The 19,924-nt window shown below is 38.6% G+C and overlaps 1 protein-coding gene across 1 annotated transcript; it reads right to left on the bottom strand.

Annotated features, from left to right (window-relative positions):
• Positions 1 to 8,522: 8,522 nt before the first annotated feature.
• LOC115745842 lies at positions 8,523 to 11,109 on the bottom strand. Its single transcript, XM_030681453.2, has 5 exons — positions 10,771 to 11,109; positions 10,462 to 10,538; positions 10,235 to 10,271; positions 10,025 to 10,133; positions 8,523 to 9,192 (listed from the first exon to the last, which is right to left on the bottom strand). Exons 1-5 carry the CDS (start codon positions 11,060 to 11,062, stop codon positions 8,610 to 8,612), a joined length of 1,098 nt encoding a protein of 365 aa, XP_030537313.1. The 5' UTR covers positions 11,063 to 11,109; the 3' UTR covers positions 8,523 to 8,609.
• Between the last annotated feature and the right edge of the window lie 8,815 nt (positions 11,110 to 19,924).

Genomic DNA, 19,924 nt, shown 5'->3' with positions numbered 1-19,924 from the left:
CATTTTAAACTATATGGAGTTTAGTCCGCTTCCGCTTGTATATCTCATATCGCGCTTAAGAACACCGTCGTTGTATCTTGGGTTTTTTTTTTCTTTTTCATGAAGTTAACGACCGTCGTGGGATGTTATCGGTTCCGAAGGGTTCGGGGCGTGACATGAAACCAACGTGGACTTCATATTTTTTAAAATGCCAATTAAAATTCAAAAATTAATTAAGAATGCCACGTGGCAATTTTGGTCGGAATTTTTGGCCAGAAGCACCAAAGTGATCTTTTTTTCTCCAGCTTGATACTAAAGTGATCCAATTGAAAATTTTGGCACCAAAGTGATCTCCATAGACAATTTTTGGCACTAAAAGTGTACTTTTGCCAGCATAAATCTAAACACCAGTTTGGTTAAAAATAATACTATAGTCATGTTAACAAAATACAAATATTTTATAATTGAAAGGCATGGGCATAAAAGTTCAGTTACTTGGACGCTCATGAAATACCCCGTAAGATTTGAAAAACCTTAATAAATTAATATCATAAGGCAACAAGAATTGCGGCTAAAGGTAGCCATATATTGTGTTTATAATATTTTGTGCATCACTAATGAAAGGCACATGTGCATATTTATAGGCTTTAAAGGTTAACTATCTAAAGTAACAAATAACAAAATATCAATTACATCAAATCAAAATCAAGACAAAATCCCCTCGCAAGGTGATGTGGCGGGGGTCACGGTAAGCTTGATCTGAAGAAGACGGAACCGAGGAGTAGAGAGACTTTAGTGAGGATGTCGGTTGGTTGATTATGAGTGGAGATGTACTGAAAATGAAGATGTCCTTTGGTCACACGCTTGCACACAAAGTGGTAGTCAATCTCTACATGTTTAGTGTAAGCATGGAAGATGGGATTGCCAGTAAGATAGATAGTAGAAAGATTATCAAACCAAAGTATAGGAGGAGAGGGCGGACAAGCATGAAGATCACATAGCAGAGCTTCTATCCAGATAAGTTCTGTAGTGGTCTCAGCAAAACAATTAAACTCGGTTTCGGTATTGGATAGGCCAACAGTTCGCTATTTGCGGGAGCTCCATAAAACAAGATTTGAACCCAAAAAGATGCCAAACCTACCAACAAAGCGACGAGTATTTGGAGCACTAGCCCATCCCGTAGTGGAAAAAGCATGCAGTTGAAAAGAAGAGCTAGGAGTGAAGAGAATACCATGATGTTGAGTGCTTTTGATGAAACGAAGGATCCTTTTAACAAATTGCCGGTAGATCTCGGTGAGAGAGTGCATGACCCGACAAGCTGTGTTGACATCATATGTGATATTTGGGCGAGTAAGCGTGAGATACTATAGAACCCCTATAATGCTGCAATATAGCAGCGGATCGGAGAAGGGTGCACCAAGATGAGCAGATCGGACACTAGCCAAAGTAGTACACGGCATGGAAACAAGACGAGCCTTGGTCATTTTGGCTCGTATAAGAAAATCAGTAACATATTTAACCGGATGGAGAATAATGCCTTGATATGTCCATTGTATTTCAAGGCCAAGAAAGTAATGAAGCTCTCCCGGATCTTTAAAATTCCTACTATAGAGATTTAATGAGAGCCAACAAAGGCGCATTAGGTGACCCAGTGACTCAACATAAACCGGAAGGAAGATACTTAGCTGTATTGTATGAAGAATAAAGAGTGAGGAATCGGTAATTGAAGGAATGAAGCCCACTTGAACCAGAAAAGCACTAAGACATTGATGCCAAATGCGAGGAGCCTATTTGAGACCACGAAGAGATTGCTGTAATTTGCAGATATAACGGGGATGAACAAAATCAACAAAGCCAGGGGGCTGCTCCATGAAAATTTCTTTTGTTAAGTGACCATGAAGAAAGGCGTTCTTCACATAAAGCAGCCGGAGTTGCCACCCATGAGAAAAGGCATCAGAGAGGACAAGTCGAACTATCACATGCTTGACAACCGGGCTGAAAGTCTCATTGTAGTCGACACCTTCTTATTGATGGAATCCCTTTGCAACCAATCGAGCTTTATACTGCTCAAGAGAACCATTGGCAAGGAGCTTAACTCAGAAGACCCATTTGCGGTTGACATGTTTACAATTCGGAGGAGGAGACAATAATGTCCAGGTCTGATTTTTTATGAGGGCAGTGCATTCATTTGCCATAGCCGTAAGCTAATTTGCATCTTTCATAGCCTGAAAAAAGCAAGAAGGTGTGACAAAATTTGACACAAAGGTGGCCAATTCATAAGTGTGAGCAGTATGAATGTGTCTGCGAGCGAAAGTGCCATCACGAAGGCGTGTCACCATAGGATGTGCGGCTAAGCTGGTGAATTCGACGGAGAAGCTACGCGGGGATTGGTGAAGTTGCGGATTGAGAGGGAAACCCATTAACGTGTTCTTACAGTGAGGTTTCGGATATACTTGAATTGCGTTGATTCTGCAGCAACGAATTAGCAAATTGTAAATCGCAATTAGAGGGAGAATAGGCCTCACGTGTTAGTTGCTATGGCAGAGGAGTTCTAGACAACTCAGCAAAAATAAGCGGTTGAATTGTTGCAGCGGCCTCCAAAGATGATTGTGAAGTGTTTTATGCATAAGGAAGATCTAATTTGTCAAACACTACATCAACAACAATGTAGAACCGTTGATGCTGAGGGGAATAACACCGGTATCATTTGTATCCCGATGGGTAGCCTAAAAATGCACCGGTGTGACCGTGGTTTTGTTCTTCGCATAGGGTCGAAGATTGGGATACACTGTGCAGCCAAAAACTCTAAGATGAGCAATAGATGGAACCATCTGAAATAAGATTTCCCATAGTGATTTATTTTGCAGAACTGGTACGGGTAGCCTTTTGATAATGTGTACAGCTACTTCAAAGGCAAAGTCCCAATAATTATAGGGGTTAGAAGCATGATAGGGCATAATGAGTCCCATTTCAACTATATGGTGATGTTTGCGCTCAGTTGAGCCATTCTGAAGAAGGTGTGGATAGGAGGTCCTATGAAAAATACCTTTTGCCCGAATAATTGAACAAATGGTGTAGAGATAAATTCATCTACACAATCAGATTGAAAAGCTTTGACCTTAGTGTTAAGTTGATTTTCAACGAAGGTGAGGAAAACAATGACAATGGATAAGGACTAGTTGCGAGAGTGAAAAGGAAAAAACCAAAAAAAATTAGAGTAATTATCCATAAAACAAACATAGTATTTATTATTTTGGGATGACTCGATAGGAGCAGGCTCCCAACATCAAAGTGAACTAGTTCTAGGGGAGCCTTAGACCTATTAGTTATTGGTGGATGAGACTGTTTATGACTCTTGCTAGAAAGACAAGCTGAAAAAACTAGAACATGACTTAACGACTTATTGAAGATTCTTGAAATAGTAGGAAATACGGCATGACCAAGACAACAATGCTAATGGGTGAGTGACTCCACTTGATAAACGAAGCAGGTTGGAGTCGTAGGCGACAATGATGAGAGTATGTAGAGGCCTTGATTAATGCCCCATCGGAGAAGGATCCTGCCCGTACAACGACACTTCACAAAGAAGCAGTTCGGTGAGAAAATAAGGTCACGAGAATTTTCAGCAGAGAATTGACGAACATAAATTAAGTTTTTAGTGGTAGACGGAACCACCAGGATATTAGACAAGAGAAAGTCATGGGTAATAAGGGTACCTATGTGAGTGATGGGAAGACTTGACCCATTACCTATGGTGACCTGCCGAGTGCCATGATATGGCTGAACCGAGGACAGTTGATGAGGATTGTTGATAATGTGATATGTGGCACTTGAGTCGGGATACCAAGTATCGGGAGAAAGCACCAATGGTGGAGGAGGTATCTCAGCCAATTGAACTTGTGGTGGAAGTGACTGCTGCTGGTGTGTGTAGCTTCCAAAGAACCCAAATTGTTGGTTAAACCAATTGTGACAAACAACGGCCTTGTGTCCTAGGCGATTGCAAATCCGACACCTTATGTTGCTACGTCTTTGATTTTTGTTGCCATTGAAATTTAGGTACTAAGAGTTGCTCGAATTATTGAAGTTGGGTTGCTGTTCATGAGGATTAAGATTCCTCTATTGCCTTGTATTTGAGTTGGGGCTATTGAAATTGGAAGCGGGGCTACGCTGTGAATGTGAATTTTCGCCCAAGTTGGTGTTGTGCGTGACAAAGGCAGCTGGTTGGGTGGTTTGTGGTTCTTGGAGCTCCAACGGTGGCTCATGAGTAGAGAGAAGGCCATGAAAAGACTCCTTGCTCATTTATTGATGCTGAGTGAGAACCGAAATTGCAACAACCAAGCTTTGAAACTTAGCTCCTAGGCCTTGAAAGGTATGCGTTCGGTACTCTTGTGGTGAGATGATCTCACCAATGGAGGCCAATTGATCAGATATAAAAGTAGCTTGTTGATGGAATTCGGTCACAGTTTGGTTACCTTCCCACATCATCCGAAGTTGCGGCCGTAATTGGGTAGCTTGTGCACTATTTTGGGCAGTGAAAGATGCATATAAGAAATTTCATACGGCATGAAAAGGTGTTCAGATTAGATAAATGAACGACAATTGAATCGGCTATCGTGCTTAAGATCCACCCGAGAGCAATCTGGTCTCGTGTACCGGCTATCGTATTTGGGATTGGGCACAATATTGGAAGAACCATCTGTATTGGTTTGAGTAATATGAGGTGGAGGACATGGCATCATTCCATCGATGATCAAATCAGTTTATTTGCTTGAAGGAAGGGTAGGATTCGAGCTTTCCACATCTTGTAGTTGTCCCCGGTGGATTTCACCCCAAGATTCGGACAACCGGATAACCCCATGAAATTTCTAGATGACATAATGACAGGGTTGGTGAGAGACAAGATTGTTGAACTGGATGACATTGAGATACTAACAACAACGTAAATTGTAGGACTCGATTTTGTTGAGGAACTTAGATTAGAACTCATGGCTATGATGCTTTTGCAATTGATAGCTTTGATACCATGAAAAAACTTAAGAAATTAATATCTTAAGGCAACAAAAGTTGTAGCTAAATGTAGCCATATATTGTGTTCTATAATATTTGTACATTGCTAATGAAAGGTACATGTGCCTATTTATAGGCTTTAAAGTTTAATTATCTAAAGTAACAAATAACGAAATATCAATTACATCAAATCAAAATCAAGACAAAATCTCTTAAATACATTTATATCTCTAACACAGGAAAATAATCATGGAGGAAATCTCTGCTGAATTGTAGCCTTGATGTCTAACAAGATTAATGAATCGGTAAAATTCAAATATTTAGTCTATGCAAGTAATTTTGATGCTGGACAATTTGCATACAGTCAACGAAATTCGAACTGGTGATATTCAATTTATAAATTGAAAAATTTCCAACTGCCGCAATCAATTTCGCCAATTGGGGTTGATAAAATATTCACGAAGGAAGACTGTTGTTGGAGGAAAAGAGAATATATTCTTGTTGCCTCATTTGACGCAGTGCTGCACGCACGTAGAGAGAAGAAATGTATGCACACACTGTTTGATTTGACAGTAACTATAATTTTTATTTTTGGTTGGCAGTGACACAGATATCCTTTTTTGTTGTGTGGGAAACGAAGACCACGTGACAACTTTGTCCCGACCTGCTAATAATCTCTGGTTTTTTATTTTAATGTGTAACTCGAGTGCATGTAAGCCTGCTGTGTCTATGCCCTTGATATCGGTAGATCCCATATAATTGACTCGATTCATGATGATTGGGTCTATGCAAACTCATTTCTTTTCGGCTGTATTTGGTCGTCCGGATTTCTAATTAGGATGGGATTGGATATGAAATCTAGAGATTTGTCATATCCTATTCAGTGTTTGGTGAATTGCAATAATAGAGCCAAATATATTCATATTATATCATGTTCATTGTTTGATATTTACAACATATCAATGTAAATGAATTTGAAAATGTATGAATGAAAATTGTAAGAATATCTCATAATTCACTGCCAAATCTAGTAAGATAAAGAAAATATAACTATTCATCTTTATGACTATGAAAAGTTTTATCTCTCTTGTTATATGTGTTATACTTCAAAGGAGAAGGAGGTTTGCATCTTTTTCTACTTTTCTTAGACTTTTGATGTGAACCGGAAAGATAAGAAGAAGAAGAAGTTTCAGCTCTCTTGCTGTTTTCGTAGAGTTTGATCGTGAACTAAAAAATTATAAAGCAATCATGAAACTTCCACATGAACTAAATATATAGAGGAGAATGAGATAGAGATGCTATTTTTTTTTTTTATAGAAATTTCATTGCCCATCATTCTTTGGGAATTAAAAAAATCATCTTCAAGCTTAAATATATTCACTCAAAATTTGGGTTCTTAACTTCATTTTTACTTATTTTTCAATTATAAATCTCTTTTTATCATTATTTTGATTCCCTTCCATCATTTTTTAATAATTTTTTTCATTATATAATAAACTATACTATTATACTTAAAATATGTAATGATATAGATACTAGGATATATACATATATATATATATATATATATATATATACACACACACACACAAACATACAAACTATGTATTATAAAGAAGAAACAAATCAAATTATGAATAAAATTTATAATAAATAAAAATGAAAATTATTTTTTTTATTTTGAGTTTTCTTTTTAACATTAGAATTAAAATTTATTTAAATATAATTATTATTTTAATTTTATTATATAAGAAGTTTGTTATTCAGAAAAATAGTTTTTATATAGTGAACAAAAGAAATCCTATCCACTTTTATCCCATCTTCCTCATGGAATAATTATATCTAAGCTATATCCCATTTATATCTCATTGTATCCTATCCCGAGTAGGAATCAAACACGGGATAGGATAAAATTTATCCTATACTGACTTTTATCCCGATCGCTAAACATAGACTGAGGATCTTGCTAGCAAAACCGCGTGACAGTATAATGGTAGAATGTCGGACATAAGATTAGAAATGAGTTTCGTCATAATTGATATATATTTATTGTTATTCATAACACTTGCTATTGAGATTGCACCGTTATATTGTTACATTATCAATTTCTCAAATCCCTTTCTTTTAATAGTAGTTTGACAAGGAAAACCATACAAGTTAGACAAGAAAAATTACTTTTCACAAGAAAACCTTGGACCAACGGATCCATGTCTAACTCTAATTTATTCTTATAGTATCATTGGCATCATGCCAGTCACTATAGGATGCATCAAGAGCTGCGTACGCACATATGCGTACGCACATATAGTTATATGTATCAATACATAAAGATACATATGTGCAAACACACATTGCATTTTTACTTAGTTGTTTGTCAAACTGTCCTATTATCAGAGCACGAGTTGTACTTTCATAATAATAGTTTGACAGGGAAAAACCATATAAGTTAGACAAGAAAAATTACTTTCCCCAAGAAAACCTCCGACCAGTGGATCCATGTCCAACTCTAATTTATTCTTATTATATCATTGGCATCATGCCAATCACTACAGGATGCATCAAGAGCCACATACGCACATATAGCTATATATATATATATATATATATATATATATATATATATCGATACATAAACATACATATGCGCTAACACACATTGCATTTTTACTTGGTTGTTTGTCAAACTGTCCTATTATCAGAGCACGAGTTTTACTTTAATATTACATTTCTCTTGACAAATTTATATAGGTAATGTTATTGGGGACAAAATATTGTTTTTCAAATCTAACTATAACTTGGCAAAAAAAGAAAAAACAAGAAAATAATTATCACGTGGAGTGGATGAAGCCTTAGTACCAACAAATCTTCCCATCTGTTTTCACCGTAATTAATAATCCAGTCTGTTGCTAGTGTTCAACTTGTCCATCATGGACCTGTGGATAAATTACTCTGATAACTTAACTGGCAACTAAAAGTTCACTTTTGACAGATCCACAAAACCTCTTTTTTGAGCTTGTCCTCGTGCTTCTCGTGTAGCCATGGTTGTCTGGAGCTGACTGATCCGATATTTTCTGTCTGAAGAGTATCCAGATTTGTCTCTCTCTCTCTCTCTCTCTCTCTCTCTCTTTGCAATTTGTTTTGATGCTTTTATACATGTGAATGTAAATCATCGAAAGATACACGTTCCAGGACTATATTATTATTCATGTGGCCTTCTACTCTAGCTAACTGTTCATTCCAAGTATTCAACCAAGTGCATGATTGTTAAAGAACTTCACAGGTGAAATTTGATGCCTTTGAAGTATGTACTGTAGGTGCCTGGTTTGAAATGTTAATATTGGCTAAATTGCCATGTAAATGATTTATGTGCATTGAACCAAGTGATCGTGCGTGTTTGCAGAGCTAGTCAGGCATTTCCCGTGATGCTGCTACGTTATTCTCGCAAGACAACCCCATGAGGAAGAAATAGCTGGCTTATGTAGAGGAGCAACATGGGATTCGAGAGAAAACTATATCACCTCAAATATATAGTCGCTAAAAGCACAAATTTGTAGAGACAAACATGAATTACTACATCATTACTCCGGATAAGTACCTCGAGATCTCACTTAGAATGGTCTCATTCATAGAGTCAGATCAAGAGTACTTGCCCTTCCAACACTATGTTCTTTAATTTCATTACTTTCTTCATTCAGTTTCCTATGTTCGGATGCTCTTGCAGAAAACAAAGACAAAGACAAACTACTATCGACATCATTCTCCTCCTCTGAACTCCCATGTCCTTCGCCATGGTCATGGTTCACCTGAAGAGAGAGATTTAGGTCGATGTCCGCGACATCGAACTTCCTCTTCAATTCAGAAGTGATACTCTTGTAGAAATTTCCATTTTCTCCACCTTCGGCTCCTAGTTGTGCGACGCACTGATGCTCAATATGGCTCATTCTGCTTTCGATATTTTTCCAGGTTTCTTGATTGTGTGGAGATGTGTATGGATACCTAACTTCTTGTTGGTTGGTCCAGTTGGGTTGGCGGCTAAAGGAGGAAGCACCCAGCAAGAAATTAGACCAGATGCCATTTTTACTGCCAAATAATATCTCCGCAACTCTCCCATGTAACCCGGGTCTGGTTTCGTCCCTTGAGCTCCGACCGAAGAAGGAATTCTTATGCATTTGGTATCCGCCAGCTCTCCAACAGGGATCTCCATATCTTTTAGAAGTACAAAACAGACACATACTAGACAGATAAGATTCGCGGAGAGGTCCTCATACATTCACATATATCAATGTCGAAGATTATATCGTTAATGTTTAGCTTAATTGAGAATAGATAATGAGGGAGCTTCACAATGTCTGCAGTCAGTTGAAAAGAAATTTTCTGTTGGTGTCGAAGATCGAATGATATGTGCTTAAAGTATCTAAATAAATAGGTATTTGAATCTTTTTTGAATAGGAACAATAGCAGTGTTATATTTCGTTTAGCAAGTAGAAGAGCATTGAACCTCGATGCCACTTTTTACTTGTCAATGAACAAAACATAACTCCACTCTAACCCTTGCTTAACTTACTAAATCTTGAAAAGGTTAGGTTTAATTCCCCTTGTTTTGTTTAAGCATCTGAACTTCACTAAATAATTGAGATTTTCCCCCTAAAATTTCCAAAATGTATTGTAAATGCCAGAAGTGACATTTTCGTAAGTCTAGCACATGCCCTTGCGTTGGTTGTTGTGCACGGTAACCCGCAATTTTAGGGGAGTTTTTCCTCAATCGAAGAGGTTCTTGAAGGTTTAAGAGCTACAGTACCCGAATTAAAAATTGTTGTGGCTAAATTGATTAACAATTCCATTTCCAATTTATGACGGTATTTTTCTCCCATACCAATGATCCAGGAATAAAAATCAAATAACAAGTTTTAATACATGGATTAAACTAAACCTCTGTTTAATTTTAGTGAATCGTAGATGTTTAGAAGGAGTGATGGTGGAAATTCTACATAAAAAGTTTGTAATATCTTGAGACATAAATGGAGATGGATTTGATTACCCGAAATTTGAAGTTTGGCCAGTATAGCCTTGAAGCATTGGCAGTTGACTGAATTTATAGACAATATTGTTCTCTCCACATTCCGCAAGATGCCTATGATCCGCCAGCACTGAACAAGAAAAGAAGAATTCAGGATATCCGAAAGAGGAGAAATCCTAATCTCGTCTCTCGCGATGAAACGAAAGGACCATAGGTTATATTGAATGTTACCTTGACCGTTTTCATCCATCTTTTTGTTTCTATACATCTGATCAAACATTCAAATGAGAAATGTCAGAGAGAAATGAATTATCAAAGCAGGAATCGGAACTGAAGCTGGATTAGCTAGGTAGGTTGCTGGAAAATGCACCTAAAACCTAACTGAAAAAAGTTATGTGCATGTGAACATCAAGACGTATAAATTGATGCTAAATCGAAGACCTGGGGAAGAAAATAACCTGAAGATGACTCTTCACATGAGCAATGCTAAGGCCTTTAATGTTCATCAACTGAAGAACCAGCTTTGGCGTCGCTCCTATGAACGCGAGAAAAAAATGAAAATCCAATTAGATCAATCTGTTTGATGTTTCCAAACTGATACGACGACGAGTTAAAACCAAAAGACCTTTTCATTTGGTAAAGGATTGAAAGAAAAGAAATTCAAAGACAAATTAACTACAATTGTGCCTATGCTTTGTCTATGTGTTGATTTAGCCAAAAAAGAATAGAAAAGGAAAAAGACAGTTGTAAAAAGAAAAGAAACTCACTGTCTTGACCACCAAGCCTTTCAACAGCATGAAGAAAGCGGAGGTGAAGATCAGGTGTCCAGCGAAGCCTTGGCATCTTGGATCTGATGTACGGACGCACAGACGGCTTCTTCTGATGATGACGACGACCATCATGACTCATCTCTTCCACGGTGCTGTTGCTGGAGCTCCCATCATTCACAGCCTTACTTTTGTCTTCATTGCTGTCGCTCTCGCCCTCCTCCTTGTTCTGGTAGGATGACTGACACTCCACCGAACACTCCGTACGGCTCTCTCCCTCCATCTCCTTCATCTTTTGGTCTCTGTGTGACCCTGTTCAAAGTGCGGAGTTAATCAAATCTCGAACCTGTTTCTTGTAGCATCGGTCATCACTGTTCTTGCTAGCAGAAACACAAAAAGGAACAGAAACCCTTCAATTCAATATGGAGAATTTTGGAAGAGGGAAATACCTAGCTTCAAGAAATGACCTTGAAGATGAGCTTATTAGCTCTGTGAAGAAGAAGAAGGAGGAGGAGGAGGAGGAGAGGAGGAGATATGTAAACCCTAGAGTCTGTAGATCTTGACAGGGGGGAGATAGAAATGAGCCTGCGTCACCTCTCCCTTCATCTCTAGGGGCGAGTAAACAACTACTGACCTAAATAATTAATCGGAGACAAGGCTTGATCTAGTATGCATGCATGCATGTCATTCATGTGCATGCGTGCATGTCATTCATGTGCATGCGTGCATGCCATGCCATGCGTGCGATGCGAGGAAATGCATAAACTATTAGGAAGAGTCCAAAGCTTTCAATGCTCCAACTTCACTATATAATAAGCATTTCTTAACACGCCCACACTGTTAAGAGATAGAAACAAAATCAACCTTAGACTTAACTATTCTAGAGCCTTAAAATAGAATAGCTAGGTAGATAATAAAATAAAAAAAATATAATTTTGGGATACACCATTCTCCACTTTCAGCTACTGAGTGAGAAAGTTCAAAATTTTGTCCGTTGTATCAGTTTGCTTATTTTTTATTTTTGACCGGGCGGTGGCTTGCATTTTTAAGAACTTTATATATCCTTTGGTAAGATGATGCTTTGAAACTCTTCTTCTTTCCCTTCAAGTTCTTTCCTCATCAATTTTAAATGGTTTCATCAGTGGCGCTATTGTGAAGAGTTTCGGAATTCCTAATATTAACCATCCTCACATTTACACTTTCGGCACTTTACACTCTATTTTTGAAAGCGATGTGAATCGTTGCGGAATTGATCGTTCTACGAAAATCCGGAAGGTGAGAATTGCGAACCTCAACCCCCAATCAAACCTGTGATTGGTAACCTCGGTACAAATGTGACCTGTTGAGGAACCCGTGTCAATCAACCAACGTTATAAACGCCACGAATAAGAGAACTTGCTATATTGTTTGATAAGTCGAATCGATTGCCACAAGGAAGCCTTGATAAGACCAAGTCCTCAAAGAAGAGAAAATCCTCTCATTGTATTAAAAATCGTAAAAGTGATGTCTATCGGTCTCGAAACCCTAAGTACCCTTGTATATGATACTAATTCTATGAAATGCAATATCACAAAATATCATTAAAATCACGAAAATTGCCTAAAAAAAAATGCCCAAAAAACCCATCTAAACAACTCCAAAATGCGAAAAAATGTCGTCAGTCATGGCATAGTGTGAGTATGGATTAGTGGCCCGTTTCTATGCAGCCGACCAAATTTGAGTCCATTCGGAGTTCGCCAACCCTTCCCCTACGGTCAACGGCTCGGGTCAACAACTCGGTTAACACCAGTCCAAATAATCGTGTTGCGCCAAGAAGTCCAAGATTTGTTAAGTCTCGAACCAAGATCATCTCCGCTCCAAAGATCACGAACCATGACACCAACAACTTGCTTGAATTGCTTCGCTCTCTCTCGAGTGATCGGACCAAGTGGATAGGACAACGGGTCCCTAGCACCTCCTCACCGATATGGCTCGATGTCCATATCATTTCTTCTTATGTACAAAGGATTTGCCCTCAAATCATCCCATGCATCGAAAAGAGTCAAGTCAGAAACATTAAAAGTAGCACTAACACCATACTCACCTGGAATATCAAGCTTGTAGGCACTATCATTGACCCTCTCCAACACCATGAACGGTCCTTCCCTCATGGTAATAACTTAGAACGTCGCTGCTCGGGAAAACACTCCTTGCGCATATGAACTCAAACCCAATCGCCGGGCTCAAACACTACTTTCTTACGCCCTTTGCTGGCTTGCCTTGTATATTGCTCGGTCTTATGCCCAATATTCAGCCGCGTCTTCTCATGCAATGCCTTGACAAATTCAGCCTTTTTAGCACCATCTAAATCCACATGCTCATCAACAGGCAAAGGGGTTAAATCTAATAGAGTTAACGGATTAAAACCATAGACAATCTCAAACAGTGTAAATTTAGTAGCAGAATGCATGCTCCTATTATAAGCAAACGTGTGGCAAATAATCTTCCCAAGACTTTATGTTCTTTTTAATGATAGCAAGCAACAATGCCCCTAAACTCCTATTAACTACCTCGGTTTGACCATTAGTTTGTGGATGACAAGTAGTAGAAAATAAAAGCTATGTACCTAACTTCTTCCACAATGTTTTCCAAAAGTAGTTAAGAAATTTAGTGTCTCGATAAGAAACAATGGACCTAGGCATTCCATGCAAGCGCACAATCTCACGAAAGAACAAATCAGCAGCATGTGATGTATCATCGATTTTATGATATGATATAAAATGAGCCCTCTTTTAAAACCTATCAACAACCACATAAATAGAATCCCTACCATGCTTAGACCTAGGCATTCCTAACATAAAATCGATAGAAATATCAACCCAAGGATGAGTCATGATAGGCAAAGGTGTATACAAGCCATGTGGTTTAAAGGTAGACTTAGCTTGCTTACATGCAATGCAACTCTCACAAACACGTATGACATCTCATTTCATGTGTGGCCAATAAAAATATTCATGCAGCACTTCATAAGTTTTATTAATGTCAAAATGCCCCATTAAACCACCACCGTGCGCCTCTCGCACCAACAACTCACACAAAGAATATATAGGCAAACATAACTTATTTTCACGAAAAAGATAGCCATCATGGTTATAGAATTTATCAAATGCAGCATGTTTACAAGCTTCAAACACTTTTCCAAAGTCATCATCACCAGTATATAAGTCTTTGATATGCTTAAAACCTAGACACTTTGCTTCTAGAGTAGTTAGAATTGCATACCTTTGAAGAGGTGCATCCGTTACCACATTTTCCTTACCTTTCTTGTACTTGATCGCATATGGAAAGGTCTTGATGAACTCCATCTATTTGGCATGTCTTTTATTCAACTTTTATTGCCCCTTCAAGTACTTTAAGGTCTTGTGGTCGGTGTGAATCACAAACTCCTTCGGCCATAGGTAATATTGCTAAGTCTCCAAAGCTAGCACCAAAGCATACATCTTCTTATCGTAAATAGGATAATTCAATGTTGTTCCACTTAATTTCTTGCTGAAATAAGCTATGGGATGCCCTCCTTGCATCAATACGGCTCTAATTCTTGTACCAAAAGCATCGCACTCTATCTCAAAAGCGATGATGAAATTCGGTAAAGATAACAAAGGAGCATTAGTCCACTTATCTTTTAACAGATTGAATGCTCTTTCTTGCTGTTCTCCTCACGTGAAGCCCACGTACTTCTTGATAACCTCAGTCAAAGGTGCGGCGATGGTGTTGAAGTCTTTCATAAATCGTCGATAAAAACTTGCTAAGCTATGAAAACTGTGCACCTCTTCCACGATCTTAGATGTCGGCCACTCATGGATTGCTTTCACCTTTCTCTCATCAACCCGTATACCATCAGCACTAACAACAAACCCTAGAAACGTTAATCTATTAGTCGAAAAAGAGCACTTCTTTAGGTTGGCATATAATTGCTTGGCTCTTGACACCTCAAAACAGCTCGCACATGCTCAATATGGTCATCAAGACTTTGGCTATATCAAAATATCATCAAAATAGACAACCGCAAATCGACTAAAAAAAGCACGCAAAACATGATTCATAAGTCGCATGAAAGTGCTAGGTGCATTAGTTAATCCAAATGGCATGACCAACCACTCATACAACCCGTATTTGGTCTTAAATGCAATTTTTCATTCATCCCCTTCTTTCATCCTAATCCGATGATAACCATTTTTAAAATTGATCTTAGTAAATATGCAAGCACCATGTAACTCATCCAACATGCCATTTAACCTAGGAATATGATATCGATACTTTACCGTAATGTTATAGATTGCTCGACAATCAACACACATTAGCTACAACCCATCCTTCTTCGGCACCAACAAAACAGGAATGGGGCACGGGCTAAGACTCGCTTGCACATACCCGCGCTCCAAAAATTCACTAACTTGCCGTTTGAAGTTCCTTTGTCTCCTTGGGATTGCTTCAATATGCAGGTCGGTTAGGGAGTGGCGCACTAGGAATCAAATCGATTTGATGTTCTATGCCTCGGATTGGTAGTAACCCTCCAAGAAGCTCATTAGGAAAGATATCTTCAAATTCATGCAATAAAGAAATAATAGAACTAGGCAAACTTGGGTTAAGATCGTTAGTAGAAAATAAAGTCTCATCGTACAAAAGTATAAGCAACGGTCGGTCCAAAACTAAAGTTCTTCACACTTCCCTCGGTTTTGCAGAGAAGTTTTTTTGCCTCTTTTCTTTTCTCTCCTTTTCCCTCGGCTTTTACCACTCTACTCCTCTCGGCCTCCCCTTTTCCTTGTGTCTTGGACTCTCCACACAAGCCCTCGATTCTCTCACCTTTTCTCTCCCTCTCGGCCTCACTCTGTAGCTTCAATTGATCTTTATATACCTCACTAGGTGTCATTGGTACCAAGGTGTAAGTCTTTTGATTAATCACCAATAAATATCGGTTAGTGTATCCATCATAATGTACCTTTTGATCATATTGCCATGGCCTACCAAGTAAAACATGGCCCGTTTGCATAAGTACAACATCACACACCACCTCGTCCTTATATCTCCCTATCTCAAATGGACCTCAGATTTGCTTCGACACATTCACCTCACCACTATCATTTAATTATTGAAGTCTATATGGTTTAGATTCCGTGCATGAGAAGATGTATTTAGCTGAGGAAATTTGAGTCCGACTTTGACCAAGATTTCCTTGCATATCTTTTCGTATATATCTATTTTGTTTTCATTAGACGAAGGTCGGTCGCTAGCGTGGGTCTTCGTGATATTTCGTCCAAGAAGAAGTTCTTGAAGCGCCGGTTTCTAAGCGAGTGCTTGACATTGGGACTTCGTTTTATTCGTGAAATTACATCAAGAACTCAAGTATTGAAGCCAATTAAATCTTGAGGTTAGATTTGTGTTAATTCATTTGCGAGATTGAGAGATTATTTCGCTAGGAATTGGAGGGCTAAACACTATGTGCGTTCTTGAATGTAATTGGGACCGGGAAACACCAAGAGTGTTTGAGTTACTCGAGTTTGGTAAGTAATCTCCGTATATCGCTTGATTTATAGTGGAATTCGTTCTTGCTCTCCATGTGGATGTAGGTCTCTATGATCGAACCACGTACATCCGGTGTTCGATTTATTTTCTTGTTATGACTATTTATTGTTCGATCGCTTATTCTGCACAACAATTGGTATCAGAGCTAAGTTTACTTGAGTTGAAGCGAATTGATGGTGACAAAAGAAAGTAAATTGAAAATCGACAGATTTAAGGGGAAAGACTTTGGTTTTTGGAAGATACAGATTGAGGACTATCTATGTCGGATGAAGTTGCACTTACCCCCGTCTGGAGAGAAACCCGAGATAATGAAGCAAGTTGATTGGGAATTACTGGATAGACGAGCGATGTGTATTATTCGGTTGATGTTGGCTCGTAACGTCGTGTTTAATATTGTTAAAGAGAAGACCACTACGAGTTTGATGAAAAGTCCTGTCGAATATGTATGAGAAGCCCTCTGCGATCAATAAGGTCTATTTGATGTGACGTCTGTTTAATTTGAAGATGAGCGAAGGTAAGTCAGTTACTAATCATATCAATGAATTCAATGTGATCGTTAGCCAATCGAATTCAATGTTGGCTCATACTACATTTATTCTTGTTAGTAATTCCTCTGGATTAACAAGTTTGACGTTTGATGGGATTCAAGATTTAATTCTGAGCGATGACATCCGTAGAAAAGAATCTAGCGAATCTATATCTACTGTTTTAGTAGGTGAAAATAGAAGAAGAACTAGTACTCGTGTTAGCAGAACTAGTATGAACTTGAATAGATGCGATCGGTTTAGGACTGGTGGTGCTGTCTGTTGGAACCGTGGCGGGAGTGACCATCTCGGAAGGAATTGCTTAAAGCTGAAAAACAAAACGGGTAAGGGAATTAGAGTTGAATCTGCGGATGATATTGCAGCTATAGCTGATAATTCTGATGGTGTCGAGAAGGTCTTGTCTGCCATTGAAAATTCGTCATTTGATGGAAGGATTATGGATTCTGGTTGTTCTTTTCATGCTACACCAAATAGAAACCGGTTTCTTGCTTATCGGTGCACGGATAGTAGTAAAGTGCAGTTAGGGAACAATACGAAATGCGATGTTGTGGGTGTTGGTGATGTTAAAATCGGGATGCATTATGGTATTATAAGGACATTGACCGGAGTAAGATACGTTCCCGAATTGAAAAAGAACTTAATTTCCTTAGGTACCCTATATTCAGCCGGATACGACTATTTTTCACAAGGTGGAGTTCTGAAGGTTGTTCGAGATACTCTGGTGATAATGAAAGGAATCAAGCATGGTAGCATGTATGAACTTCAAGGCGAGACATTGACGACTTTCGCTCCGGAGACGTTGACATCTGTTTGAGAATCTAATGACCGCTTGAGGAAGATTTGGGTATCTGTGCCGATGCACAAATTTGATGCTATTGTCAGGAACATACGATCGAGAGCTTTGATTGAGACGGAGACTAGTAAGTCAATCAAGCATTTACAAACCGATAGAAGCATCGAGTAATGCTCGAAACCGGTAAATAAATTATGCATGATAAAGGGCATTGTGAAACACCGCACTAGTGCCAATTAACCACAACAATTTGTAGAATTGATGAGCAAAACATTACTAGAGATAACTCGTAAAATAATCTCTAGTGCTGGTATGGCTAAGAGAATTCTAACCGATGTGCTTAGTATGATGAGCTACCTAGTAAACAGATCTCCATTGATTGTGATCAACTATCAGACTCTCGAAGAAGTGTGGTTAGTTAACGTTGTTGATTATTCTATTTTTAGAATGTTTGGTTGTATGTGTTATTATCGAGTAAGTGACGGTAAGCTCGATGTGAAGGCAAAATGCATATTCCATGGCTATGCACGAGGTGAGTGGGATTATCAATTGTGGTGCCCGAATATAAATTCGCAAGTTCGTAATAGAGAAATTACATTTGATGAGTCTCCAATACTTTTGGCTACGAGTGATTATAGTAGTGTTCATATGGATCTAGAAGGTGTTCATCTTGAGGTGGAGTTGCAACCAGAAACTCCCGAGGCAGTGAATATTACCGTGGTAATCGACATATATAGTGCTTGTAGCGAGGTGGAGCCTATAGAACCAACGGTTGCTGTAATCGCTGATGTTGACAAGGGGAGTATTTGATCTTCCGACAGATATGGATGCAATGGTTTTGCTTTATTTGTGATTAAGGAGCTTGTATCAGAAAGTCCTTGTGGAGCAGTTAAAGGTGTATGTTAAGTTGGTATTCTGATGAGGTCCATAGTTATGGCGAAGTTTAAGTGCGGCTTGGACTTCAAAGACGTTTGTGGCGGTTGAGCCCATTAGGGTTGTGGGAGAGTAGTAGTGAAATTCGGATTCTAGCGAAACGATTGTAACATGGCTCAAAATCGAGCCAAGGTGGAGATTGTTATAATATGTCTCGAGTTTGAACCGGCAAATGAAATTGCCATAAGACGAATTGTTATTTACGTGGACCTTCAAGTATTGAGCAAAGAAAGACGGCATGAGCACGTAACAAAGATGGGAATTGTCGAATGTAAAAACAAAAAAAGAAAGGGAAAGTGCAATCTTTGATTCTTTGACCATGGGATATTTATTCACAATGGGACTCTTCTTGAAGGTAACCATAGGAAAGAAAGTAAATAGCAGAAAAAAGGAAAAGTCCAAGTCCACAAGAATCTTATTCGGCGTTGGATTCCATGTGTGAAAAGATATATTCGGCTGATGAAATTTGAGTCCGACTTTGACCAAGATTTCCTTGCATATCTTTTCATATATATCTATTATGTTTTCGTTAGACGAAGGTCGATCGCTAGCGTGGGTCTTCGTGATATTTCGTCCAAGAAGAAGTTCTTGAAGTGCCTGTTTCTAAGCGAGTGCTTGACATTGGGACTTTATTTTGTTCGCAAAATTACATCAAGAAATCAAGTGTCGAAGCCGATTAAATCTTGAGGTTAGATTTGTGTTAATTCCTTTGCGAAATTGAGAGATTATTTAGCTAGGAATTGGGAAGGCTAAACAATGTGTGCGTTCTTGGATGTAATTGGGACTGGGAAACAATGAGAGTGTTTGAGTTACTCGAGTTTGGTCTGTAATTTCTGTGTATCACTTGATCTATAGTGGAATTCATCGATGTTCTCCCCGTAGACGTGGGTTTCTACGACCGAACCACGTACATCCGGTGTCCGATTTATTTTCTTGTTCTGTCTATTTATTGTTCGATCGCTTATTCCACGCAACAAATTGAACGAGTATTCGATTCCCACTCATACTCGGATGGAAAGTGATACCAAGTTGTTGTTCTCGAAATGAAGACATATGCTTTACTTTGGCGGAGAAACTTGAAGAACCATAGGATTCATGAAGCCCGAATCAAGTCTTTTGGAAAAACTCAAGAAAATTAGGAAGAAGAAGTTCTTGCGGGCAACTACAAGAAAAAGTTGTTCCTAAAAATGAATTCCCTCCCGCAACGCAGATTGAGTGTTGAAGAATAAATTGGGGAGTTTGAACAACTCTTTGGGAGGTGTGATATTCTAGAATTGCGGGAGCAAATCATCGCTTGTTTCCTCAGTGGTTTAAACAAAGA

The sequence above is a fragment of the Rhodamnia argentea genome, chromosome 7, assembly GCF_020921035.1.
Source record: "Rhodamnia argentea isolate NSW1041297 chromosome 7, ASM2092103v1, whole genome shotgun sequence".
NCBI classification, from domain to species: domain Eukaryota; kingdom Viridiplantae; phylum Streptophyta; class Magnoliopsida; order Myrtales; family Myrtaceae; genus Rhodamnia; species Rhodamnia argentea.
The sequence above is the reverse complement of the archived record's forward strand: the minus strand, read 5'-3'. Positions and strand labels throughout refer to the sequence as shown.